This window comes from Erythrolamprus reginae, chromosome Z (assembly GCF_031021105.1).
Source record: "Erythrolamprus reginae isolate rEryReg1 chromosome Z, rEryReg1.hap1, whole genome shotgun sequence".
In the NCBI taxonomy this organism is placed as follows: domain Eukaryota; kingdom Metazoa; phylum Chordata; class Lepidosauria; order Squamata; family Dipsadidae; genus Erythrolamprus; species Erythrolamprus reginae.
The window spans coordinates 47210244-47236289 of record NC_091963.1 but is presented as its reverse complement, the minus strand read 5'-3'; the positions used below and the strand labels follow the sequence as shown (position 1 = coordinate 47236289).

Below are 26046 nucleotides of genomic sequence, written 5' to 3'. Positions count from 1 at the left end.
TGTTCTATCTGAATCTTGAATTCATTTTATAGAATCAAAAGGCAATTCAGTTCCACCATCTCAGGTGTTTTTAAGACACACACAACATTTCTGTAAGTGGTTATTTCTTTCCCCCACTCCAAAATTTATTCTCCCAATAGTGACCATATACACTTCTCTCTCAGGCACATCCTGCTCTTCTGTTTTCTAATGGCAGTATTATTACTGAAGTATATCACTCAAGTATATCACTCAGTGCAGTCAGGCGGTAGGGAAAGCAAGTAGGATGCTTGGCTGCATAGCTAGAGGTATAACAAGCAGGAAGAGGGAGATTATGATCCCGCTATATAGAATGCTGGTGAGACCACATTTGGAATACTGTGTTCAGTTCTGGAGACCTCACCTACAAAAAGATATTGACAAAATTGAACGGGTCCAAAGACGGGCTATAAGAATGGTGGAAGGTCTTAAGCATAAAACGTATCAGGAGAGACTTCACGAACTCAATCTGTATAATCTGGAGGACAGAAGGAAAAGGGGGGACATGATCGAAACATTTAAATATATCAAAGGGTTAAATAAGGTCCAGGAGGGAAGTGTTTTTAATAGGAAAGTGAACACAAGAACAAGGGGACACAATCTGAAATTAGTTGGGGGAAAGATCAAAAGCAACATGAGAAAATATTATTTTACTGAAAGAGTAGTAGATCCTTGGAACAAACTTCCAGCAGACATGGTAGATAAATCCACAGTAACTGAATTTAAACATGCCTGGGATAAACATATATCCATCCTAAGATAAAATACAGAAAATAGTATAAGGGCAGACTAGATGGACCAGGAGGTCTTTTTCTGCCATCAGACTTCTATGTTTCTAAGCTGCCAATTAAATAGAATTTTCCCTGTTCCCAAATGAACATTCAGATTTGCAATTGATTTAGTGCACTTGCCTTCCGAAGCCTTCTATTTTTGAAAAAAGTAATAAGAGAGCTACTGCACTATTACATGAAGGAGGATACATGCTTCTAAAGCAAGAGGAAAATAATGTTGACTGCAAACTGAAATCAGTCTTAATTCATTCTTTATTGCTGCTTGGGTTCAGTGTTATTTGAGCTGGTCTCAACTGTTAAAAGCATTTCAAATGTTCACATGGTGTGCATTAGGTTACAAAGTAAAAGCAACTAGAGCTCACCAAATATAACTTTCTGAATGCAAACCACATGAATTTGATTTCTTTGTGGCATAACTTTAATTGGGTTCAGAGATCTCTCAGATGTACCTGTCTATCTGCTTTCTGATGGCCTGATATGATAAGGCTAATATGAAGAAGCTGGACTGAACTGCTCTCAGTTACAGGATTTATCTTTACTTACTTTATCAGGTTGTAGTTGCACTTTATTTGGGAATCTCTAAGGCTTTAGCCAGGCATCCATCACTAAGGAACTAGACCAAGTATAATTGTATAAATTTTGCATACAAGGTAATATAAGAGGGACAATGCTGACTCAAGCTGACTCTTCCTCACCAATGTTATTTCTTTCATCAGTATAGGTTACTCATATGTGAATAACTTGAAACAAGTACAGGGCCTGCTAACATGGAATATACACAGAGCCGGGGGGACACAAGGGTTAGAGTTCATCACTACAGGCTACTTCAGCTAACTGCTAGCTGTAGTTCAGCAGTTCAAATCTCACTACCGGCTCATGGTTGATTCAGCCTTCCATCCTTCCAAGGTGGGTAAAATGAGGACACAGATTGTTGGGGGCAATATGCTGATTCTGTAAACTGTTTAGAGAGGATTGTAAAAGCACTAAGAAGTGGTATATGTCTATAAGTCATTGCTATTGCTCTTCAGTCACTGTCAATACCTACATAGGCATTATCTACAAGTGTAGGTAAAATAGAAAAAAAGAGGATTCTGTTGAATTAATGGGGCATCTTCTGGTGCACTGCAGTATGCCTATTTGTAATGTTGAATAGTGATTTGTAGTGCCTAATTAAGAGACTATTGGTGACATATTTTCTGGGAGCTTACCCCTTCCACATTTCTCTAAATTCTAGTATATTTATTTCCTCATTTATTCTCTCTTATATTGCCTTTCACTTTATTTCTTCTTCTTTCCCAACCTCTCCGCAACTTTGTTCCCCATCTTTCGCTTCTGCTTTCTTCACAGGCAAAACCAGCTGGTTTTATATAGTAGTTGTTCTTCTACCATTTATAGTATAAATAATTCCCTGGGGGGGGGAATTATTGACCCCCTCAGAGAGGGTCCGCAACTTGGGCGTCCTCCTCGATCCACAGCTCACATTAGAGAAACACCTTTCAGCTGTGGCGAGGGGGGCGTTTGCCCAGGTTCGCCTGGTGCGCCAGTTGCGGCCCTATTTGGACCGGGAGTCATTACTCACAGTCACTCATGCCCTCATCACATCAAGGCTCGACTACTGTAATGCTCTCTACATGGGGCTACCTTTGAAAAGTGTTCGGAAACTTCAGATCGTGCAGAATGCAGCTTGAGAGCAATTATGGGCTTCTCTAAGTATGCCCATATTACTCCAACACTCCGCAGTCTGCATTGGTTGCCGATCAGTTTCTGGTCACAATTCAAAGTGTTGGTTATGACCTATAAAGCCCTTCATGGCACCGGACCAGAATATCTTCGGGACTGCCTCCTGCTGCACGAATCCCAGCGACCAGTTAGGTCCCACAGAGTCGGCCTTCTTCAGGTCCCGTCGACTAAACACTGTCATCTGGTGGGACCCAGGGGAAGACCCTTCTCTATGGGGGCCCCGACCCTCTGGAATTGGCTCCCCCCTGAGATTAGGATTGCCCCCCCCTCCCTGCCTTTCGTAAACTCCTTAAGACCCACCTTTGCCGTCAGGCATGGGGGGACTAAAACATCTCCCCCTTGCCCATGTTGTTTTGCCGTTTGATTGATTGACTGTGTGCCTGTTTTTTTATATATATTGGGATTGTTTTATGAAATTACTAATTTTAAATTGTAATTAGATTGGTGGGCATTGGATTTGTTCCCTTTATGTACTGTTTTTTATTATTGTTGTGAGCAGCCCCGAGTTTGCAGAGAGGGGCGGCATATAAATCCAATAAATCTAATCTAATCTAATCTAGTAGTACACTTCTACCATTTATATAGTACACTTGTATTACACTGCAGAGGATGGCAACTCTGCCTGATATCTTGATTTCCTGGGTGCACCTGGGCATAAATGGCTCTTTAAAGAGGTCCTATAGAGAAATTAAAGTGTTTGATGTGATTAAAATGTTCTTTATAATATAAATTTTTCTTTGAAAAATAAAAAATAAAAAGAACAATGAGAATCAAGCTGCTAATACTTATAAACTAAGATAAAAGAGAAATATGTGAAGGAAAATAAGGTGTGTGTATGTGTGTTTGTGTGTGTGAAAGAGAAGGGAGTGGAGGAGGGAGAGAGAGGGAAAGATGGAGAGGGAGTGGGAGAGAATAGTGTAAGTGTAAAATATTTGATATCTATAAAAACAAGTCCTGGTGTGTCAATGTGGAGGTCCTCCATAATCTTGGACCTGAACCTTTGCTTGGTGGTCCTGTTCCAGTGATGTCTTTGATGCTAAATGATTTATATATTTATTGGTGGCTAGGGGGCAAATCTTGTAATTCATCAGGCAGTCATTGAGAAATGAATCAAATAGTGACCCAGGCATCTGCATTGCTAGACCAAATGTAAAGTCCATCTGGTAAATTAACAAAAATTCCAGACCCCAGGAACTGTCATTCAGGTACCTTGCAAATAGTTTTCAAAATGCCTGTTAAATGTCCTGTTAAATAAAATAATGTAATACTCTTTTTCAATTATTAGTATTATTAGTAATAACACCAATAATCCAAAAAGAAGTGACAAGGGGTTGAAAATAACATAATGTATTCCCAGAAATCAGGTTTTTATTTTGGGATTTCATAAACACAGCTTAATCTTCTGCATCTTATAGTTTCCTATCACTTCAGCTTTAAGCAAAAACTATTTTTCCCTTTTAAATTTGCTCTCGATGTGCATTCTGATGAAAAATTAAGGTAATGTTAGACATATTATTGCCAAATGAAGATATATTAGGAACAGGTCTTTTTTGATAGTGACATAAAATATTTGTAACTGTTTTTTCTGATGCCATAATTTTTAAAGTTTTTGCTTAGTTTTGAAATATTTTCAAAAAAATTGGCTGATATGATTTAATATTCTACAGTAAGATTTATGATATAAATTATCGTAAGTGTCTGATAGATACCTTTATAAGAAATTTTCCAGTTACAAAAATGTGAATGTACTAGCTGAGGACCAATTTGGATTTAGGTTTCATGTATCAACTTTAATGTATCAACTGATTTATGGAATATCACTAGGTAAAACATTACTTGGTTATTTCAAGGAATTTCTTTTGCAGACCTTTTTGATCTTATGTGAGAAAAGGCCATCCATATGTCTAGATTGCCAGCTGGACATGAATGATCCATGGGAATACTTATACAAAGTATTTATTAAACATATTGCCAGCTAAGGAATTTTTGTACTACACTTTCTCTAAAAATAATTATACCCTTGTATTGTTTTTATTTAATGGTTTTTATTAATTTTATAGTATATAGGAGGTTCTCTCTTTCAAGCTCAAACTTTAGATGATAAACCTAATTCTCTTCTTAATTTATACTGATGATACTATCATTCTTTTAAAGGCTGCCTTAATCATGATTCTTCTTTACACGCTAACCAAGCAAACAAGATGTGATATATCTCTCTTCTGGCAGACTGTCAAAGCCATGATATATGTTCAGTAGCCAAATTTTCCTTAGCAGCCATGAAGGTATCTACTCAGGTTACATCTGACATAGTGAAGTATCTACTAAATACTTAAAATGATTCAGATTTCAAAGCACAGAGTGCTGCAAGTTGAAGATAACAATAATAAATAATGCTCAGATTTGAAGTTTAGGATCTAGACAAGAAAACTTGTACTTTATCTCTCGCACCTTATTAACAGTTTAGTTCCTTTTAGGGAGTCAACTATTTTTATTTCTGATTTTATTATTTTTAATTTTTATGTGTTTTTTTTGTTGCATTTGTGTATGCTACCTACAAGTGGTCAATAACCTTAAGGAAAGCTCTGCAAATAAAGTGAAACAAAAAACATTCTGACTTGGAAGGAAGTTACACTATATAATCTGTGAAAATTATATTACAAATACACAAGTATATGGGACTGTGGTCCTTTAAAAAATATTATTATTATTATTATTAACAATAATAATAATAATTTATTATTATTATTACTATTACTATTACTATTACTATTATTAATTTTATTTATTTATTTCAGTGGTCTGCAACTCAATTGAGATATATAATCAAAAGATTATAATATACCTCAAGGTCCTTTCATGCAATCAGAAAGGAGTAAATTTTTCGCAACCATCTGGAGCGATAGGAGGTGGTCATCATTTAAATTACCCTCACATAAATTATGTGTTCAAATCACCACTGATTTCAAAACACTATCATGAATTTGACTAATTAATAAAAATATTACAATTTAAGATTGAGAAGTTTTTTAGGGAATTGATTCAATTGTTAGGGACAGTGAAAAAGGTCAATGGTTAAGATGTTACGCTTTAAAGAGGCAGCATTAGATTAATAGTATATACCGAGAACAAAGAGATATTTATATAGATGCAAAAACAGAAGTGTCTCTTAGACCATGCAGCCACCCTCAGTTGAAACTTGGAAATAAGCACCACCCTTTGAGTCAGTCATGATTGGCCGAATGAAACCTTTAAACTGTAATTCAGCTGTTGGTTTCATTATTCCTTGGATCATAGTGCTTAAGTAATTTCCTCAGAGAAAGGTGGCATATAAATCCAATTAAGAAACAAATAATAAAATAAATCAATTTCTCAGCATTGTATATACTGTAGAAGTCAAACATCTAGAATACTTTATTTATTTTAACTTGCTTTAGTTTTTGGCATGTTCATTTAATTTGGCCATGTTCATTTAATCTTGTATGTCCCCAAATACTGTACTCAAATTCCAGCAACTCACAATACTAATCATACATATAGGTTTGCAGTGGGCACTACTGCATAAATTTAAAAAAGGACCCTCAGTTGAAAGATAGATCATGCCAGGAGATTCCGAGCAAATTTCTCTGCAGAACTCTCATTGATTTTTGTCTTTGTATTGCTCTGATTTGGTATTTGGGCAGGGAGGGGGGGGAGATATCTGCATTCTCATATTACAAAAGAACTACCCATAATGTTAAGATTTGCCAGCATTGTGCCAAATTCTAGCATGGAAATTATTTATCAAATCAGCTTCAGTCGATTTCAGTAAGAGATCATGTGGGTCCTTGCCTTGACGAAAATAGTGGTAAAATCTAACAAAAATGATAAATTATTTTGTAGATAGATTATTTTGTAGTCAAGAAGTCTCCTGTTGCATAAAGGACAACCACCTGCTGCTATTGTATATGTAGCTTAAGTGTTTGAGTGACTATTAAAAAATGTTTTAGCATGAAGCCAGCTATAAAAACTACCCAAAATTGAAGAAAGGTTGCAAAATTTGTATATTTCCCAAGGAAATAGTGGAGCTACTGACTACATACTGCTGGATTCTTGATTATTTCTTTTTTTCTTACACCATTTTCTTCAGTTTTCAACTTTAATGTACCTTTAAAAATAAACCACTTCATTTTCTGGAATGACCATTCTTCTATCAGGGAATTTAGCCTCTTTTACATCCTAGCTACTTTGCTCCTTTTGAGGAAGAATGCAAATAAAAAGATTTTATATGCCATTCTTCCTGAGAAAATCTAAAGATGAAGAAAGGAATATTCTCGACAAAAGGATGGACAGTGGTTGCAAGAGAGAAGGTTCTATCAGGAGTGTGAGAAAATACAACAATGGGGTAGGGTCCATTCCTTTAAAACAAATGATTAAACCACCACATATTTTCATTAGCAAATGAGAATATGTGCTGCTTTATGCTTATACAGAATAACACAGAAGTGTTCTGAACTGAAGCAGATTATAAATTATACAACTGCAATAAATTAATTAATTGTCCAAATCAAACGTTGGAAGAGAGAGAGACATAGATATGCCTCCAAAATAGGTTTTGGGAACATCACTTTTTAACATAAATTTTTAATTACAAATAATGCTGCTGATAAGAAAAATTAGCTAATGTTGATATAATTTATCTTTTCTACATCTCTCACCTCTCCATTTTTAGACCTTCCTGATTATACAAGTTGTTTATTAACTGTGTTAATCATATTACATAATAAAATAATATTGATACTAATAGATAATTAAAAATATTTATACTTGAATAAAAATTAAAGGATAGGATGAAGTTTCTCAAGCTATAAAATATGGATGTATGAGATGGATGGATGGAGGGAAGGAAGGAAGGAAATTCCTTTTATTAACATAAATTGTTAATTAATTTAATACAGTTTTAATGTTGTATTAAAACTGTATTGCATTAAATATAGCCTTTCTGGTAAAAAATGCTACATTTCCACCAAAATAATATTCTGATTACTTCCATTTCCTTACTTTTAAAATCAATTGGATTGCCCTAATCTAAAATTTTTCAACATATTGTGAATTTGATTAAATTAAAAATTTAAGTCTTTTAGAATTAAAATGAAAAAAGTGATTGGTTTATTTCATCAAGATTAAAATGAGCATTTTTAAAAATAAATGTTCTTTATAAACTTTTTTCTTATACGAGATTTGAAAAATTGATACGTTATAGATTTGCCTATAGGAATGTGAGATGAAGAGATATTATGTTCTCTTAAATGGGATAAAAAGTTATTAAATTTGCTCGTACTTGTGATAGTTCAAAGTAACTTATTAATATTTTTTATTCTTTATTATATTTTCTTTTTGTTCTTTCTTTCTTTTTCTTATATACAAGCACTTTGTTGGAAAATATATCAAATTATCCTTATATTTCTACAGTCTGTATAAACAAAAAAAAAGCCACAAACAATGGAGATATTTCTGTTTCTACTGAAATGATAGAATCAGTTCTTGTTTTCTAGAGTTGTTTCTTGGGTAATGCATTCTTCCCACATAATAAAATTATTTGTTGTTTTCCAAATAATGTGCTAGTCTTGATCCCTTCTAGACTTCTAGAACTAGTTGAACTCCAGAATATCTGGAGAACACACATATATATAGTGTCATAAATCTACTCCCACAAACTGTTATCCTTTATTTTTGTTTTTACGCAGCTATCTTATCTCTTGTTTTGAAGACAACAAAAGGAAAATTTGGGAAGGAAAAATAAATTACAAAGCACACCTAGTTCTGTTTCACAGAATACAATACACATGCTTCAATTGAATCCCAGCCTTTTGAAGAATTAAAGGCTGAATGCAACAGCCTAAATGAAACTTTATCTTGCCATTTGCTGTTTTTGTTGGACTGCAGCCAGTGCAAACATTTGCAGGTGGCCGAACCATATTTTGACACTCAGCTATCTACAGTTGTGATTAAAATCAGAATGCTGCTAAAGTGGGATTCTCTACAGCCTTCTATGCCGGATTCTGCTCCCCCTTTAAATAAGCTAAGACAATGACAACACTGCTAAAAAGTTTAAAGTTCATGACTAAGCATATCTGTGTTGTTTGTGTTCATTATATATATTTTTTTTAAAAATCTTCCTAGGGTATTACATTCTTCTAATTAGTTATGTCCCAAACAATTCTGTACCATAACTAATCTTGCATTATATTAAAATACAAATCTGAAATTCCAAATGAAACCATTATTAACTAGCCTTTTGTGCTTAAGAAATATTTAAAATATGGATAAATTTATCAAAGTGAAATTATTTTGTTTGTGCTATTTAACTTTTCCCAGAAAGTTTGATCAGTCAAGGTAAGGAATTCAAAAGGAAGTTTATATCCAATGAATATTATGCAAATGAATACTAAATACCTAGATATGCATAAAAAGAAATAATACATCAAGATGTTAAATGCTTTTATATTCCCCTGAGATTTTTTTACAGATCAACAATTAAATGAGTCCTCAAGCAATACAAACATTCAATTTTTTAAAAAGATAAAATGACCAACACAAAAATAACAACAAAAACAGTGATATTCACTGGAGAATGCATGAATGAAAACATATATGTACATTTCCTTATATAGAAAAAGCATATAATAAAATAAGTAGGCACACATTTCTGCATACTATATTCTGATTTTCCTCAATCTTGGCAACTTAAGGATGTGTGGACTACAATTCATAAAATTTCCTAGCCAGCAAGAGAAGTAAGAACCAAAACATGTATTCAAGCATAAATGTATAATTAATATTTCTGATTATATTGCTGATCAAGTCCATTGCTTAGAAATGAGAATGTATCCATACTTTGCAGCATATGAATTTTACCACAAAGCATAGATATAGCATACTCTACATATATGTTGCAGGTGGAGGTGAATGTTAGACAAGTTGCATATATCAATGTGGACTATGATCTGAAAAATAATGTATCAATAATCAGGATGTTTGACAAGGAAACTGGAAAATATAATTGCAAATATATATAAATGGCAAAAACAAGTGGATACAGTAAATTTGTGCAATAGAATGATCACTATAGACGGGAAAATGGAAGGATATATTTTAACACCTACAAATGCAGTGAACATGGTATTATATTGTGTTTTGCACAATGTTTGCTTACCTTGAAAGGGAATATTGCAATGAATATGTAATACATAGTAGAAGCATTAATCTATAAAATCATAAAATGACATTGTAAACAAATAAAACTCAACATAACATGCTCATTTAAAAGCACCATAGTGAGACATTAAGCTGGTCTTCTGAGGCAGGAAAGTTTTGCAATTGAAGAACAAGCAGCATAAAATGTCAAATTTGTGAGCAGAGAAATTCTTGAAGCAGTATTGCCAATGTATACACGGGTATCACTAGAATAGGAATTATAGACCAGTGTTTATAATTTTAGCAACTTTTAAGATTTGTCAACTGCAACTCCTAGAATTCTTCAGGTAGCATGCCTGATCTAGGCAGATAGTACACAGTTTATTTAATAAAAATGTAGTATATATTAAATAAAATGTCTTATGGTTGTTTGATCAATGGAAAAGGTGACCAAACACACACATATACATCCCCAAGTTCAGTCTCCATACCTGGCATTATATGCTGGTGAAGCCACCAATACAAGCAAAACATCCCCTTCTAACTTTACAGGAGAAAACATTAAGTGCAATAGTTTAGATCCACGTAATATTTTAGCACTACTGAGGATGTACTTACCCAATCTGCCGGTTTGTTGAAGGTGCTTGTGTTATGACTGAACTTGATTGTGGCGACGGCATGGCTTGTTGAATCACAATACTGGTGTTGTGGTTTGGCATCCTGGGATTAGAGAGCTGGTGCACCCCTGATGCTGTCATAGCATCTCCGACACTGTTATGCATTGGAATATTCTGTGAAAAGGGGTGGGGGTAGGGAGAGTAAGACAGAGAGAACAAATTAGATGCTAGCATTTGTTTAGATTTTTCTTATATTTATATAAGATTTTAAATATAAGATATATTTAAAACTAAAGATTGGCCAACAGTGTATACTTAAAACATGTTATTGGCCAACAGTATTTCAACTGATCTTACTCTAAACAGCTCTAAAGAAATGATAACATGCTGCTTTTACAGTGTAAAATGCTGCCACTGAAAATATCATATACAGCGATCCCTCGAGTTTCGCGATCTCGATCTTCGCGAAACGCTATATCGCGATTAAAAAAAATTAATTTAAAAAACCCCCACTTCCGGCGCGGCTGTTTTAAAAGGTCGCAGCCAGCCTGGGGGCTTCCCAGCACCCCCCTGAACCCCCAACCCAGGTTCGGGGGGGGTGCTGGGAAGCCCCCCAGGCCGGCTACGACCTTTTAAAACAGCCGCGCCACTTCCCAGCTGAGTCCTGAAGCCAAACGCCAAAGGCGAACTTCCGCGTTTGGCTTCGGGACTCAGCTGGGAAGCAGCGTGGCTGTTTTAAAAGGTCGCAGCCGGCCTGGGGGGCTTCCCAGCACCCCCCCCGAACCCCCAACCTGGGTCTTCCTGGCCGCCCACGCAAAGGGGAAACCCTGGCTCCTCGCTGATGCCCGCCGCTCACCCGCCCGCCAGCAAGAGGGGGAAGACCCAGGGAAGGTTCCTTCGGCCGCCCAGCAGCTGATCTGCTCGGTAGCGCAGCAGCAGCGAGGAGCCGAATCGGGGTTTCCCCTTTGCGTGGGCGGCGGGGAACGCAAACTCCACCATCTACGCATGCGCGGCCATAGAAAAAAGGGCGCGCATGCGCAGATGGTGTTTTTACTTCCGCAACCCTACATCACGAAAAATCGATTATCGCAAGGGGTCTTGGAACGGAACCCTCGCGATAATAGAGGGATCACTGTATTGTATGTTTTTGAAATAATTGAGAATACTGTCCAGAGTCATAATTTCTAATGCAAACATTTTGTACTATTTGCTAGTGTTCACTATATATTTCATTTGAAAATGATTTCCCAAAGTTGGTGTAAAGACAACTACAGTAGTCCCTCACCTATCGCTGGTGTTACGTTCCAGACCTGGCCGCGATAGGTGAAATCCGCGATGGGGAATTTATCGACTGATAATCCTTATTTAAGTATTTATATTGTAATTGTTTGGTAAGTTTTCATTGTTTTAAGTGTTTATAAACCCTTCCCACACAGTATTTATTTTAGATACAGTATTTAAATACAGTATTTACAATTTTAGATTATTATTTTTTTTGGAAAAACCTGCCGATCGAGTTCAGCGGGCTGTTTAAATCTGCCGATCGGCTTCCTCAGAAACCCGCGATGAAGTGAAGCCGCAGTAGGTGAAGCGCAGTATAGCGAGGGACTACTATACTACATGAGAGGCAAAACTTACACAGTAGTAAGAGCATATGAGCAACTTAGTGATAGCTATAAATGTGAGGTTTATTTAGGGTTATTCTTTGTCTTTCATAGAATTTGATGTTTCCTTTTGAAATATTCCAATTAATTATAATTCTTTGATGTAGAAAAAATAATTGTGGTTGATTGTTTTCTTGCAGATCTTTCATTATAAAACTAAGTAATATCATCAGTGGTGTAAAGGAATGGATTTTGCAATGTCCTATCAGTATTGATGGTTCCTTGTTTAGGATATTGTTTACTGTTAACTTGTTTATCTGAATTGGTAGTTCCTTGATTTGGGGTATCGTTTACTTCTTGATAATTGTCTAAGCATTAATCATGGTGATAGCTCTGCTAATCTGGGTATTAATTAGATGTTTGGGGATTTCCCCCCCTTTTTTTACAGGATTTGTTTGATTAAGTTAATTGTGAATTAAGGCCATCAGATTACAGATTTATTTTTTTTAATCTATAATTTTAATATTTTAAACTATTTTAATTATTCATCTATTTGTTTTATAACTTATGAGCTGCCCAGATTCCTTTATATAGGTGGCATAATAATTTAATAAATAATAATATATCTTCATAAATATATGCATATGGTGCCTCAATCTCACACCCTAATAATTCTTCATTTTTTTCCTAATAGTTCTTATTAAAGTCATTACAAATGTTTACTTCCAATATATTTATTTTCAAGGAGAATTTTTTTGCTGAAATTCTTCAGGATAGAAATAAATCTAATCTCTCTCTCTTTCTCTCCCTCCCTCTCTCCCTCCCTCCCCCCTCTCATTTTACAGTTAGGTCTCAAAGAGGTCACAGGTTTCTTTGCTTCCATGAGATCTTTTCAAATTGGAAAATGTAGGAAACCTAAGAACTTTTAGGACAGAGAGCTATGCCAAAAAGCACCAAAACTGGAACCTTGCTCAAATCAAAAAATTGAAGAAACATTTCTCAATGATCCTGAAAATAACTTATAAGAGAAGAAGTCACTTTCTCAATTAAGGGGAAAATTAAGGAACATTTGGCACAAGGGTAAGATAAATAATTCAAATTAAATTATTTTTATAGATCAAAACTATATAATTGGCTGAAGATGACCGGGCTGAATCTTGTTTTATTATTTTGGTCTTTCTTATGTTCTTGTAAAGCAGTGCTTCTCAATTATTTTCTTTTATCCCCCCCCCCCAGGCCAGGAAGAAGTAAATATCTCACGGCCTCCCAACTCTCCGATCTGGGCCGCAATGGAATTTTAGTGTTAACATTTATTCTTTTACTTATTATAAACTGCAAGAAAACTATTAGGTGAGGAAGGCTGCACTACCCACTTACCTGGGAGTAAGTCGCACAGAACTCAGTGGAGCTTGTTGTTTGGTTAGGGGAATCAATTGAGAGGGACCACACATATTCTCTGCCCCCCCCCCCATATTGCTCTGTGATCCCCCCCCCACTATTCACAATTTGAGAAGCACCATAAAGCAATCTTAAATCAATGGGTCCTTAGAGTCAGTGCTCTGCAGAATACACTATATGGACAAATCTGAGAGAGGTTCAACATCCTTGGTGCATTCTGAGCTAGCTTGTTTTGTTGCAGGGATTTCACTGTCCAAACTAGGCAACTTGCAGTTATGACACTACCCATTTTTGGTAAAGGGATGTCTGCAAGAAAACAGCCAAGCTCTCAGAGCACCAAAGACCCTTCATTTCAACTCAAACTATTTAATGCCACTGACAATGCTGCTACCCTTCAAAAAGATCTTGACCACATAGCAGAATGGTTTAAAACCTGGCAACTTCAAATCTCCACCACGAAATGCTCCGCCTTACACATTGGTAAAAAGAATCAGAATACTAAATATAAACTTGGAGGAATTAAACTTATTGATAACCCTCAATCTGTCAAAGACCTTGGAGTACTCACATCCAATGACCTAAGTTCTAGAGCCCACTGCAACAACATTGCCAAAAAGGCTTTAAGAGTTGTTAACCTAATCCTTCGCAGCTTCTTCTCTGGTAATTTTGAACTGCTAACAAGAGCTTACAAAACATTTGTCAGACCAATCCTAGAATACAGCTCACCTGTATGGAACCCACATTGCATATCTGACATCAACACAATTGAGAGAGTCCAGAAATATTTCACAAGAAGAGTCCTTCATTCCTCTTCTCACAACAAAATACCTTACTCCGCCAGACTTGAAATTCTTGGTTTAGACAACTTACAACTCCGTCGTCTCCATTGTGACTTAATTATAGTTCATAAAATCATATACCAAAACGTCCTACCTGTTAACGACTACTTTACCTTCAACCGCAACAACACACGAGCACGAAATCGATTTAAACTAAATGTCAACCACTCCAAACTTGACTGCAAAAATATGACTTCAGCAACAGAGTAATAAACTCCTGGAATGCACTACTTGATTCTGTGGTTTCTATTCCTAACCCCAAAACACTTAACCTTAGACTATCTACAATTGATCTCTCCTCCTTTCTAAGAGGTCTGTAAGTGGCGTGCATAAGCACACCATTGTGCCTACCATCCCTGTCCTATTGTCTACTTTTTATCATTACTTATCTAATGTTTCATATGTACAAATTATCACCCTATAATTGTTTGAGCTACAAATATTCTCAATATCTTTTCATGACACCGATCTCAGAATTGCGGGGAGAAGCTAAACTACTAATTTATAAACAGGTTAACTTATAATATATTTTAAAGAATTAAATCCTGGTTGGCCCTATGTCACGTATTATATCTGACAAAGGACAGGAATAATTTATATATAGGAATAGTAGTTAGACATCTGGTCAGATTCAGCAGGTCTGATGATGGGCCCAGAAAATTTTCTCTATGTTTCTTTTAATTTTACAAAAAATGAAGAATCTGTTTTATAAATTATTTCAAGGCAGAATTTTTGCAAAGTCCTTATAGATAAAGGATAGGTGTTCTTGCACTTGTTTCATTGTAAAATTGGCCAAGAAGTATGTACAAGGTTACCATTTTTCCCTCATATAAACACTTTTTGAAGATTTAGACATCCTGCACTCACTGAGCTTTTTTCAATGGCAGTGCCATCAATATTGTGAGTTTGGTCTATCCCTTGAGCAAATGTGTGATATGTTCTCTTCTCTGGGAAAAATTGTCCATGCAATTTCTTGGTTCGCAGGTTTGATCGAGTATTCAAAAAAGATGTTTGTGCCCTGTTCTACAGATACCATCTGACTATTCTAAAAATATGTCCCATTGATCAGCTTTCCCCACTCTGATTAAGTTACTAGTGTGAAAATGAATGCATCTTGTTTGTGGAAATTGCATCTGATAATAGCACAATAGCCAGATTTATCATATGCAAACTGTAGCAGTTAAATTTGACAAAACTCCAAAATCTTCCTATTTTTTAAGCTGACTCTGCTACATACACATTACTAATTCTCAGGATTGAACTTCAGTACCAGTGTTATAAATCCTGATGCAATCTTGTTTTATTTTATTTTTAGTGAAGGCATTTTGTTCTGCTATAATAATGAACAATATATATTCAGAGCAGAGGCGCGTTTCTCTTACCTGAATACCCGTGTGCTGCGTGCACATCTTGAGAAATCTGGCACACACACACTTGTTACACTCATGTGCGTGCATCTCCTCATGAGGGTTTGTTTCCATGCATGCACAGGAAGCAAAAAAGCACCAAAACCTCATGAGGTCTTATGTGCACGACTGATATTTTGGTGAATTTTTACTTACGTGCATGTGTGGAAGCAAAAACTTGACAAAGTCTCATTTGCAGGTGCGTCCTGTCATGAGATTTTGCTTCTGCAGTATAAAACAAAATATCCAAAAAAAGAGATGGCACCGCACGATGGACCAGTGAAGACTGCACTGGAGCAATTGTGCCCAAATTGTGCAATCCGTGGGCCACGACCGGAACAGACATATGGGGCGTACCAGTAGCTCTCTGGGGGGAGCTGGAATCAGCTCCCCCCCAGAGATTAGGACTGCCCCCACCCTCCTTGCCTTTCGTAAACTTCTTAAAACCCACCTCTGCCGTCAGGCATGGGGGAACTGAGACATCTCCCCTTGCCTATGTAGTTTTGTGTATGATATGACTGTGTGTATGTTTTTATATATTGGGGTCTTTTTCTTTTTAGACATTTTAATGTAAAACTGTTATTTTAGATTTTAATTATTAGATTTGTTACCATGTATTGTTTTTATCACTGTTGTGAGCCGCCCCGACTCTGCGGGGAGGGGCGGCATACAAATCTAATTAATAATAATAATAATAATAATAATAATAATAATAATAATAATAACCCAGCCCTGACCCAAAGAGTCTTCTAAGCTTCCTTTTTTCCTTTATCTGCTAGACTAAAATATAAAATTCCAGACAATACTCATGTATTAACTTAGTCATAACTGGGGGACCTTCTTGTTATCTTCCCAAAGGGAGGCTTATCATACAACAAGCAACACTACTTATTTTGATTCATCCTGTAAATCCTATAAACATTCTGAGATACAAATATGGTTCTAAAACAAATAAATGCAGCACAGTCTGAACACCAAAAGTATGTCATGATCTCATTAAAAAAGATGCTTATATTTCTAGTCTCATTATAGTTTGTGTCTGACTTTTGGTCCAGCCCAGTGTATTGTGACAGCAAGCTATCTAATTTTAAATAGTGGATTGTCTTGCACCTTTCCCACTCCAGAGTAAGATAGGAATAGATATTTGAGTCTCCACAAACAAACGTATTCATTTCTGCACATAGCTTTTCTAACTCCAAAAACAAATTTCATGATTCATCCTTTAATGAAAGCCATTGGACAAAATGTATTTTTTATGAAAGCCCTTGGACAAGTTAGTCTCCCTCTCTCCCTCCTCCCTCCCTCGGTCCCCCCGTCTCTTTTTCTCCATACCAACAGAAGACTTGCAGTGCTTTCTAGAATAAAGTCTCCTTCCTTTGTGATCTCTAAAAGAGCTTTTTCATTTTTTCTCCAGCAAGCAATTTGTGTAAACTTCACTAACTCCTCTGATGTGACGGCCTGCTCAAAAATGCAATAGATTTAGTGTTTTTCCTCTTTTATCTTAATTTCTTTGACATGATCTAATTAGTGGTGCCCTCTAATTATCAACAGAAATGAATAATGAAAGATGCCTCCTGTTTTTCAGATCCATCTATCTTTCCATTCATCTTCTTTTTGGGTATCTGTCCAGATTGCTTTCTTGACATGCAATATATGCCAGATGTAATAGCAGAACCTTATTTTCTCTTCTTTTGGGTATACTTTTGTTTGTGTTTTTTTAAATACTAACTGAAAAAAGAAACTTTTTTAAAAGGCATGGAGCCTAATGTCCCTAACTATTTGATTTGTCCATAAAAATATATTACCTTAAGGAAAACATATGCTGTTTGGAAAATCCTAATAAAACACATTTTCAAGTCTTAAAAGAAGAAGCCCTTTACTGCACAGACTAAAGGTTATTTATTTCTCAAACAATCAAATGTCTGAGATCATCATTCAATCAGCCTTCCACACAAAGCACTTCTTATGTTCCAATGAGATTTCAGCAGTACTAAATGTGTACAGCACAATTAGGGTCATTTAGTATAAGCCACTCTAAGATAACTGCATAGCATCCTGCTAGATGAAGACTGAAAAGCAGGGAATTAAATTGAATGGCCAGCTTTTTATTTATATTTGAGTTAATAACATTGAAGTCATATATGGATTTTGCTTTTGCTCTTGACATTGCCTGATGTGTTTATAAACAGGAATCTGGCAGAATGTCAGTGTGCAAACCGATTTCCTTTTCGAAATGTAATTTTTAAAAGCAAACAAACAAGATTATGTCTGCTAGTGAAACATTGCAGGCTACTCTGCTTTTTGCTCTTTGGTATTTTTTGTCAGGAAAATGCAATCCATTCTCCTTCCAAAAGAGATGATGACAAGATAGATTCAATCAGTAATAATTAACAGTAGCCCATGCAGATCTTCTATTTAAAAATACTGGAATAGCAATTTACTTTTATATACATTTTCAGGGGTGTCATCATAAACAGAGATGCTCTCTTTAATTTAAGCATATATCCTGCAAGATGAAAGTTACAGACAGTGGTTTAACGCAGGCTGGTAGAAAAATATTTTTCAATTTCACAATCTGGGCAGGGAGGGAGGGAGAGGGGAGAGAGAGACCCCAAAATAACCTAGTTTGCTTCAGAGGCTAAGGAGGAATTAACCCTTGATCTCTCAGTTCCTAATCCAACATTTAACCACAATACCATACTGATTACATATATTATATATGCATATACACCCATACTCCCATTCTCATATTGTTATATTTATTACTTTTGCAATATATTAAATTAGCAGAAAAATATAAAACCCATATAGACTGCCAATAAGTAACTTTTTTCTTATTATTACCTATTTCATCCTGTTTCTTTTCTACTATGAGCCACTTTATCTTGAAATATAGCCTTGGAAATCAATGCTTCTAAATATTTTCTAAATTCTGAAAATCTGGCCATGTCTTTAATATTACATGAATGTGGATTTTAGCTACTGTAATCAGAGAGGTACAGCTGATGATTGTTTGTCAATGGTAACATACTGTAGTTTCTATGCACCATTATCATAAACATTGTTTTTTATTATTTATTAGTACTGCTTTAGAATAGCAGTAGCATAATATGTATATTTTATTCTGAGATTAATCATGTAAGCATTTAAATTACAGATAAGACAGGGAATTCCTTTAAAAAACTGTAATTAACTTCCTCCTTCTGTGTTTTAACCAAATCATGTCACTATGGACTTCTACAAGAGTACCTAAGTGGAATCAACATTTAAAAAAATGTGTCTCATATTAATGAGAACAGACAAAATAATAAATGAATATCATGCCCCAAAGAAGGAATGCCAATATATATATATTGTATATATATACAATTTTATCTTGGTCTTCAGTAAACATGCATAAAGCTCTTGAAGAATGTTGACCTTGCTAGCCAATTACATTATGCTAATTTGTCAATAACTATAACTCTTGCAGAGACATTTACACTCAGAAAGATTTATGTTAAACCTTCCAAGCAACAAACTATAGATGTTAATCTCTCACCTTGTCTTCTCCTGTTAAGAGTTTACATGACAGTATCAATATGAAATAAGTTTCTATTTAATAAGTTATAGTCATAGTTGGTTACGATGGCAAGGTGGGAGTAGTTTATTTTGTCTTGAATATTTACCAGCATATGCTGTCTGAAATCATCATCAACATAATCCAAATATTGGGAATTATTATATTGCATTATTTTATTCTAACTGCAATCCAAAGATGTTTGCCAACTTTCCTGCATAACTTGACCTTAACTTTCATCTATATTTCTTCAATTTTTAGAAACAAGATAAGACATGCTGCAAATGAAAAAAATAGTTCTTTCATCAAACCTTCATTTTAGGTTCCACATAAGTATTGTTAGAAAATTTAAATGGCTCCAAAATGCAGCATTCACCTATTCATAAACACCACCGCCACCCACAACAAAAGGGAAAGAGATTGGGAAAGGCTATTTTCTCATATAGAAATGTTTTGTGATTGACTATTCCTTCCTGATAACTGTTTTAGAAAAACTAATTACTAAAAATATTTGTGGAAATAGATAACAAGTACTCACATTTGAATATAAGATTTCCCTCCTTCCACACATACTTTTTATTTATTTATTCACTTCCCTACATTTTAACTCCCTTAGGCATTTGTCTTTGTTTATCCTTCATAAAACTTTTTTTTCACTAAACAAAGCTTTATGGTATCCCGACAGGAAAAAATTAGTTCTGTTATCTTAGGCTGTGTGACAACATTGTCACTAAAATATTGAAATATTCACTAAAATTATTCTAATCTGAAGGTAACAGAATTAAAACATCAAATAATAGATCATTGGATACTTGTTTGTTTGTTTGTTTGAATTTATAACTTTGGGTGGCTCACAATCTAAAAACAAAACATACAATGTAATATTAAGATGCCTTAAAAACAATTTTAAACAATTTAAACAGTTAAAAAACTATGCAAATATACTAACTATTAAAGCACTAATTCAACTGAACAAAAATTTAAGTTATTTTTTTCTTTTATCTGTTATTCAAAATGGCCTTTTATTAAATTTTGTCTGTTATTCTATAAAATATAACTAATAGAATCCCATGCAAGTCTTCTCAAAAATAAGTTTTCCTTGTTAGAGGGATATAAATTTTATAATATTTTGTTGGAGTCTCTTGTAATATCTCTGCTCCAATGAGTTGAAGTAGACATCACCTTGACACTTTGAAATTCAATCTTAATATTTTTTGTCAAATGCATATACCTATAATTGTGTTACAGACATACTGAAAAGGTTGATATAGATGTATTAATTTATTTTGCATTGCATTTGAACACGAATGTCATCCACATGAGATTAGCTTCCATCAAGAGACTATGTTGAAAAATGAGGTATTTAAAGTAAATTTAAAGTAAATTTACCATGGCTACAAAAACTAGATTACTGAAAAGAACATTTAGATTTTTTAAAAATTGTCTAAATTTACCACTAAGAAATTTAATATCAATTTAAGGGGTCAATTAATTTTCATATGTTAAATAAATAGGATTAAATTTATGGAGTAAAGCTACTGGAGAAGATTGAAATTTGGAGATAACCCTAAATGTATGCAGGTAAGCATATAATGATCAATAATGCATATTATAGTATTGTAAACTTTGAAGAATAAGATTTTTTAAATCTTCTGCTTTTCAATGAAAAAATAAAACAGATACAAAATTTGAACCCCTTTGAAAGTAAACATAATTTTTCTTTTTTAACTAATCATCCATATATTAAGCAGAGAAATTTTTAAAGAATGCAGTGGCAGTAAAATAATACTGATCTACTAATAAAAATCACAGAGATGAAAATATAGATATTCCTACCTATTGTCATAATTATGCAATATATTTAGTTTTTTAGAAACTCTGCTAGAATTTATTATTTATTATTTTCTTGTCTACTTCCAGTTCACTATCTTATCACTGTATGAATAGGGTGAAACAAAACCTGAATAGAAAAATACCTCCTGCGTGCATTGTTATCTTTCAAAGATTATAATCTCATTTGGGAACAAGCCAATAACCAGTGGAAAATCTTATGTGAAATTAATAGGATTTTTCTAGCTTCCTTGTAATATTTTCCAATATTTGTGGCATGCCATTAAATATTTTCCAATATTTGAAGGGCTGCCACAAAGAAGAGGGGGTCAGCCTATTTTCCAAAGTACCAGAAGACAAAACAACAAACAATGGCTGGAAACTAATCAAGGAGACAAGCAAGCTAGAACTCAGGAGAAATGTTCTAAAAGTGAAACATCTAATCTTTGGAAGTTGTGGATACTCCATCTCAGGTGGGTTTTAAGAAGAGACTGGACAGACATTTGTCTGAAATGGTATAGAATCTCCAGCATGAGCAGGGGATTGGACTAGAATTCAGCAGTTCCCAAACTTGGCAACTTTAAGACTTGTGGACTTCAAATCCCAGAATTCTCCAGCCAGCTATGCCATGCCATGCCATGCCATGCCATTCTGGCTGGAGAATTCTGGGAGTTGAAGTCTACAAGTCTTAAAGTTGCCAAGTTTGGGAACCACTGGACTCACTAGAAGATCTCCAAGGTCCCTTCTAATTTTGTTATTCTGCTATTCTATTACAAAGGTTCTTCCCAAATGTCAGATCATAATACATATTCTCTTTTCTACTTCTTCCTGTTGATTCTGGGCAACAGAATAAGTCAGTGGTTGTTCTTAGATAAACTAAAATTGTTTTATTATATTTCTTCTTTACTATTAATTCTGATGAGCTTCACCAAATATTCTAATGAATACATGTTGCCCACAGCAATTTGGCAGGGTTTAGACCAGTGGTTCCCAACCTTTTTTTGGCCACGGCCCACATAAGCATCTATAAAATCCTGAGGCCTCCCTTTCCCATAACATATAATTCTTATTATTCAAAAAGTGAATAATTTTTGTAAGTGAATACTCACACAGAGGAAGTCTAAAAGACCATTAACTAGGTTTAAATAAGGTTCCAATTGTCCCTATTAAAAATGAAATTGCCCCCCTGTGCCCCTGTGAGATGTGGGCCCCACATTGGGAACCAGGGGTTTAGACTATATATAAAAGTTACCCTAGTTAAAGATATCTTAAATTAGAGAACAAATAATACTGAATAGGAAAGAAGAAAAAAAGGAAGGAGGGAAGGAAGGAAGGAGGGAGGGAGGGAGGGAAGGAAGGAAGGAAGGAAATTTTAGAACTGTTTTGGCTTACACATACACACATATGTATAGATGCACAAACCTAGTAAGCCTAGCAAAGGGCCTCTAAATGACAAACCTTCACTAAAGCAATTGAAAAGACTTAAGACTCAACGCTTGGTAACCCATTGCCACTAATATTGGTAACCCATTGCCACTAATTGCCACTAATATCAAATATAGTTTTTATACTTTACTAAAGGACTTTGTTTTTTTAATGAGCTTGTGGTTTTTGTTATGTCTCTGTTTCTTTTTGTTTGATTTTGAGACTCAAATTAAGTACCAGCACTATGGAATTACCTGTTACATTTACTTTCACACTTAATTGTTGCTATCTTTCCAAAAGGAAGCTTGCCTTTCAAAGCAGGCCACCTGTTCCTTATTTCAAACTAAATAATTTATAGTTAAAATATAGTATTCCTTTGCAACCTGATAAGAATTTGGTTTATTTTTATCTTTTGCTTTGTGAAACACACACCATAAAATATAAAAGCACTTTTAAATAATCATTTATTTAAATTGCTTGAAATATTAGTAATGTAGAACTCTACAATTTTCTTGTTATACTGTATTTCAAAATAATTATACTTGCTTATTTAAAAAAAACTAATATCCATAAGTAGCACTCAAATCAATGACATCAATAAAACTAATCAAGACAATTAATAAGTTATTATAACCTTACAAATTATCTTCCATTCATTTCAATGAGACCTAGATAGAGGTAGTACAGTGATACCTTGTCTTACAAACTTAATTGGTTCCAGGAAGAGGTTTGTAAGGTAAGATGAAACAATGTTTCCCATAGGAATCAATGGAAAAGCGATTAATGCGTGCAAGCCCAAAACTCACTCCTTTTGCCAGCCGAAGCACCCGTTTTTGCACTGCTGGGATTCCCCTGAGGCTCCCCTCCATGGGAAACCCCACCTCTGGACTTCCATGTTTTTGTGATGCTGCAGGGGAATCCCAGCAGGGAAATCCCAGCAGCGCAAAAACGGGTGGCAACGGAAGTCCGGAGGTGGGGTTTCCCAGTGAGGGGAGCCTCAGCAAAATCGCAGCATTGCAAAAACACGGAAGTCCTCAAAACCCCACCTCTGGACTTCCATGTTTTTGTGATGTTGCGATTTCACTGAGGCTCCCCTCACTGGGAAACCCCACCTCCGGACTTCCATTGCCAGCGAAACACCCATTTTTGCACTGCTGGGATTCTCCTGCAGCATCGGAAAAAACATGGAAGTCCGGAGGTGGATCATCCCAGTGGTGGTGGCTTGGGTTTGTAAGGTGAAAATAGTTTGGAAGAAGAGGTAAAAAAATCTTAAACCCCGGGTTTGTATCTCGAAAAGTTTGTATGACGAGGGGTTTGTAAGACGAGGTATCACTGTATTTGCAACTGTAAGTTTAACAACGGTTAAACTGATTTAAAATTAAAGTGATTTATGATCTGTCCTTGAAGTTACAACCATTGCACCACACAAATGGTCACGTGATTGCAATATGGGCACCTGGAAATGAAGTTTACATTGTTGCAATGTCTTTAGTCAGGTGATTGCAATTTGCGACTTTCCTAGCAGGCTTCTGACAAGCAAAGACAGCTTGAGGAGCAGAAAGAGATTTGCTTAACAACTGTGGCATTCACTTGATGAGTGTTGCAAAACAAGATAGCAATGGTTTATGACTGTAATTCTGGGATTAATTACAGTAATAAATCAAGGACTACCTGCATATAGCATGTAAATCTATTTATTTCTATGAGAGGGTATACCATTGGATTTGTTCCAGCTTACTTTTGGTGAAACACTTATCAGGGACAACCCTGTCAGAATTAATGTCATGAAACAGCAAATCATGGAAGCTTATTTCTGTGGCTGAAGGAAGGGGAAAAACTGGAAATCTTCAGCATCATCTTCAGCCATTTACCAACCAGATAAACCACTGCCTGAAAATGATTTCCTTATGCTGAAAGAATTCATTGGTGTTTCCTGTTCTCAGCTTTTTGGTTCTAACTGTGGAATTACTACTAAATAAAGGTGGCAATGGCCACTGCTGGTTGAATTTATGTCTTCTTCTTCCCCATTTCCATTAACAATATTTCTAAGATTAATGTCTCACCATATACCAATGATACTATTTAGAAAACATAAATAGTTCACAAACAACGTTGAAGGGACAAGCAGATAGAAGGCACGCTGGGAGGGGAAGGCTTGATGGCTGACCTAGTCAACTAAAACCAGACTTCCCACATTAATGCACAATCAGCATATGGTTCTAATAGGCTTTATAGGATGATTTATCAAGTATGATTAAGTCCTCAACCTGTATATCTGTCTTCATAAATAAAGCAGACGTGCACCTTGCTCTGAAATGGATCAGGAATGTCCTATTACCCACCCATGTGGCAGAATTCTGCTCAGAGCTCAACTGGAGTAAGTTGAAATGATTGCACCGAAAAGCTGCCAGGATTTCTGAGTCTTATCTTAGAAAAGTACTACTAAAATGTTATTGCAATGCAGATTTGAACCTTAAATCTATCAGCATAAAAATCACTGGCATGCCTTTAAAATAAAGAAGTTATGATTTTTCCACTTCAGTGTAAAAATTAGCAGCAGGTGCAAAGATTTCAGTTTAAGTGCACATGTCTGCTTGGAAATCTTCTCCAATCACATATCTATCTAGAATGACTAAGACTATATGTTCCTACTCCCACTGACATGAATACATGGAGCTATGGGCCAAGGTTCACATGCTTTGCAAAGTGCAGAATAGACATAATTAATAATGGATATAGAAGTAAAGATTCCCAATATGTCATATTCATTTTAATTATTTCAACTTTTACTTGTTTCTGGTCATTGAATGATGTATTAGAAACCATATCTCATCAACTTTAAGACAAATGCTTTCATTTATTTAATTCAAATACAGTCAGATTAGAAATAGAAATATGATTACTCCAATATATTTCATAACTTCATCCTCCATTCATATTTAAAATTACAGTTAGGTTTGGACCACTTGGGAAATGGTCTGGAACCAAGTTTAAAGTTAGGAGGGACCACTTGTGAAACCTCAGAATTTTAGGTGCTGTGAAAATTCTGTACCCTACTGTTAATTTCTGTGGACTTAACCTACAGATAGTTCTCAAATGACAATCACAATTGGAACCAGAACTCCCTTCATTTAGTACTGAGATCCTCATGGGAATCATACTTCGTATTACTACTACTACTATTACTACCTCTACTGTTGTTGTTGTTGTTGTTGTTAGTAATTAGATTTATAGGACATCCTTCTCTTCACAATCTCAGAGTGGCTTACAGAGATAAATATAGGCAAAGATAAAAATAATACAATACAGTTAAAACATTAAGAGAAATAAAAACAATCAATCATCCCTCATTCATACTACTGGCCAGAGTGAAACTATTGCTCACAGTCCCAGGCCTGCTGGCATAAATGTGTTTTTAATGCATTTATAAGGCAAGGAGATTAGGGGTGGTAGAAATCTCTGGGAGGAGTTGGTTCCAGAGGACCGGGGCACAACAGAAAGCACTCTTCCCCGCAGACCCACCAGTCGTCATTATTTGGCTGATGGGACCCAGAGAAGGCCGACTCTGCAACCTAACTGGTTGCTGGGACACATGAGGCAGAAGATGGTCCCATAAATAATCTGGTCCAATTCCATCTAGGGCTTT

The 26046-nt window shown here is 35.3% G+C and overlaps 1 protein-coding gene across 5 annotated transcripts in view; it reads right to left on the bottom strand.

Moving 5' to 3' along the window:
• CREB5 (cAMP responsive element binding protein 5) overlaps positions 1 to 26046 on the bottom strand; it is a 311336-nt gene that overhangs the window by 181031 nt on the left and 104259 nt on the right. For all 5 annotated transcript variants that reach the window (XM_070729315.1, XM_070729319.1, XM_070729317.1 and 2 more), the window contains one exon: positions 10341 to 10513. In XM_070729315.1, the coding sequence (XP_070585416.1) occupies positions 10341 to 10513 (173 nt within the window). The remainder of the gene's footprint in view (positions 1 to 10340; positions 10514 to 26046) is intronic.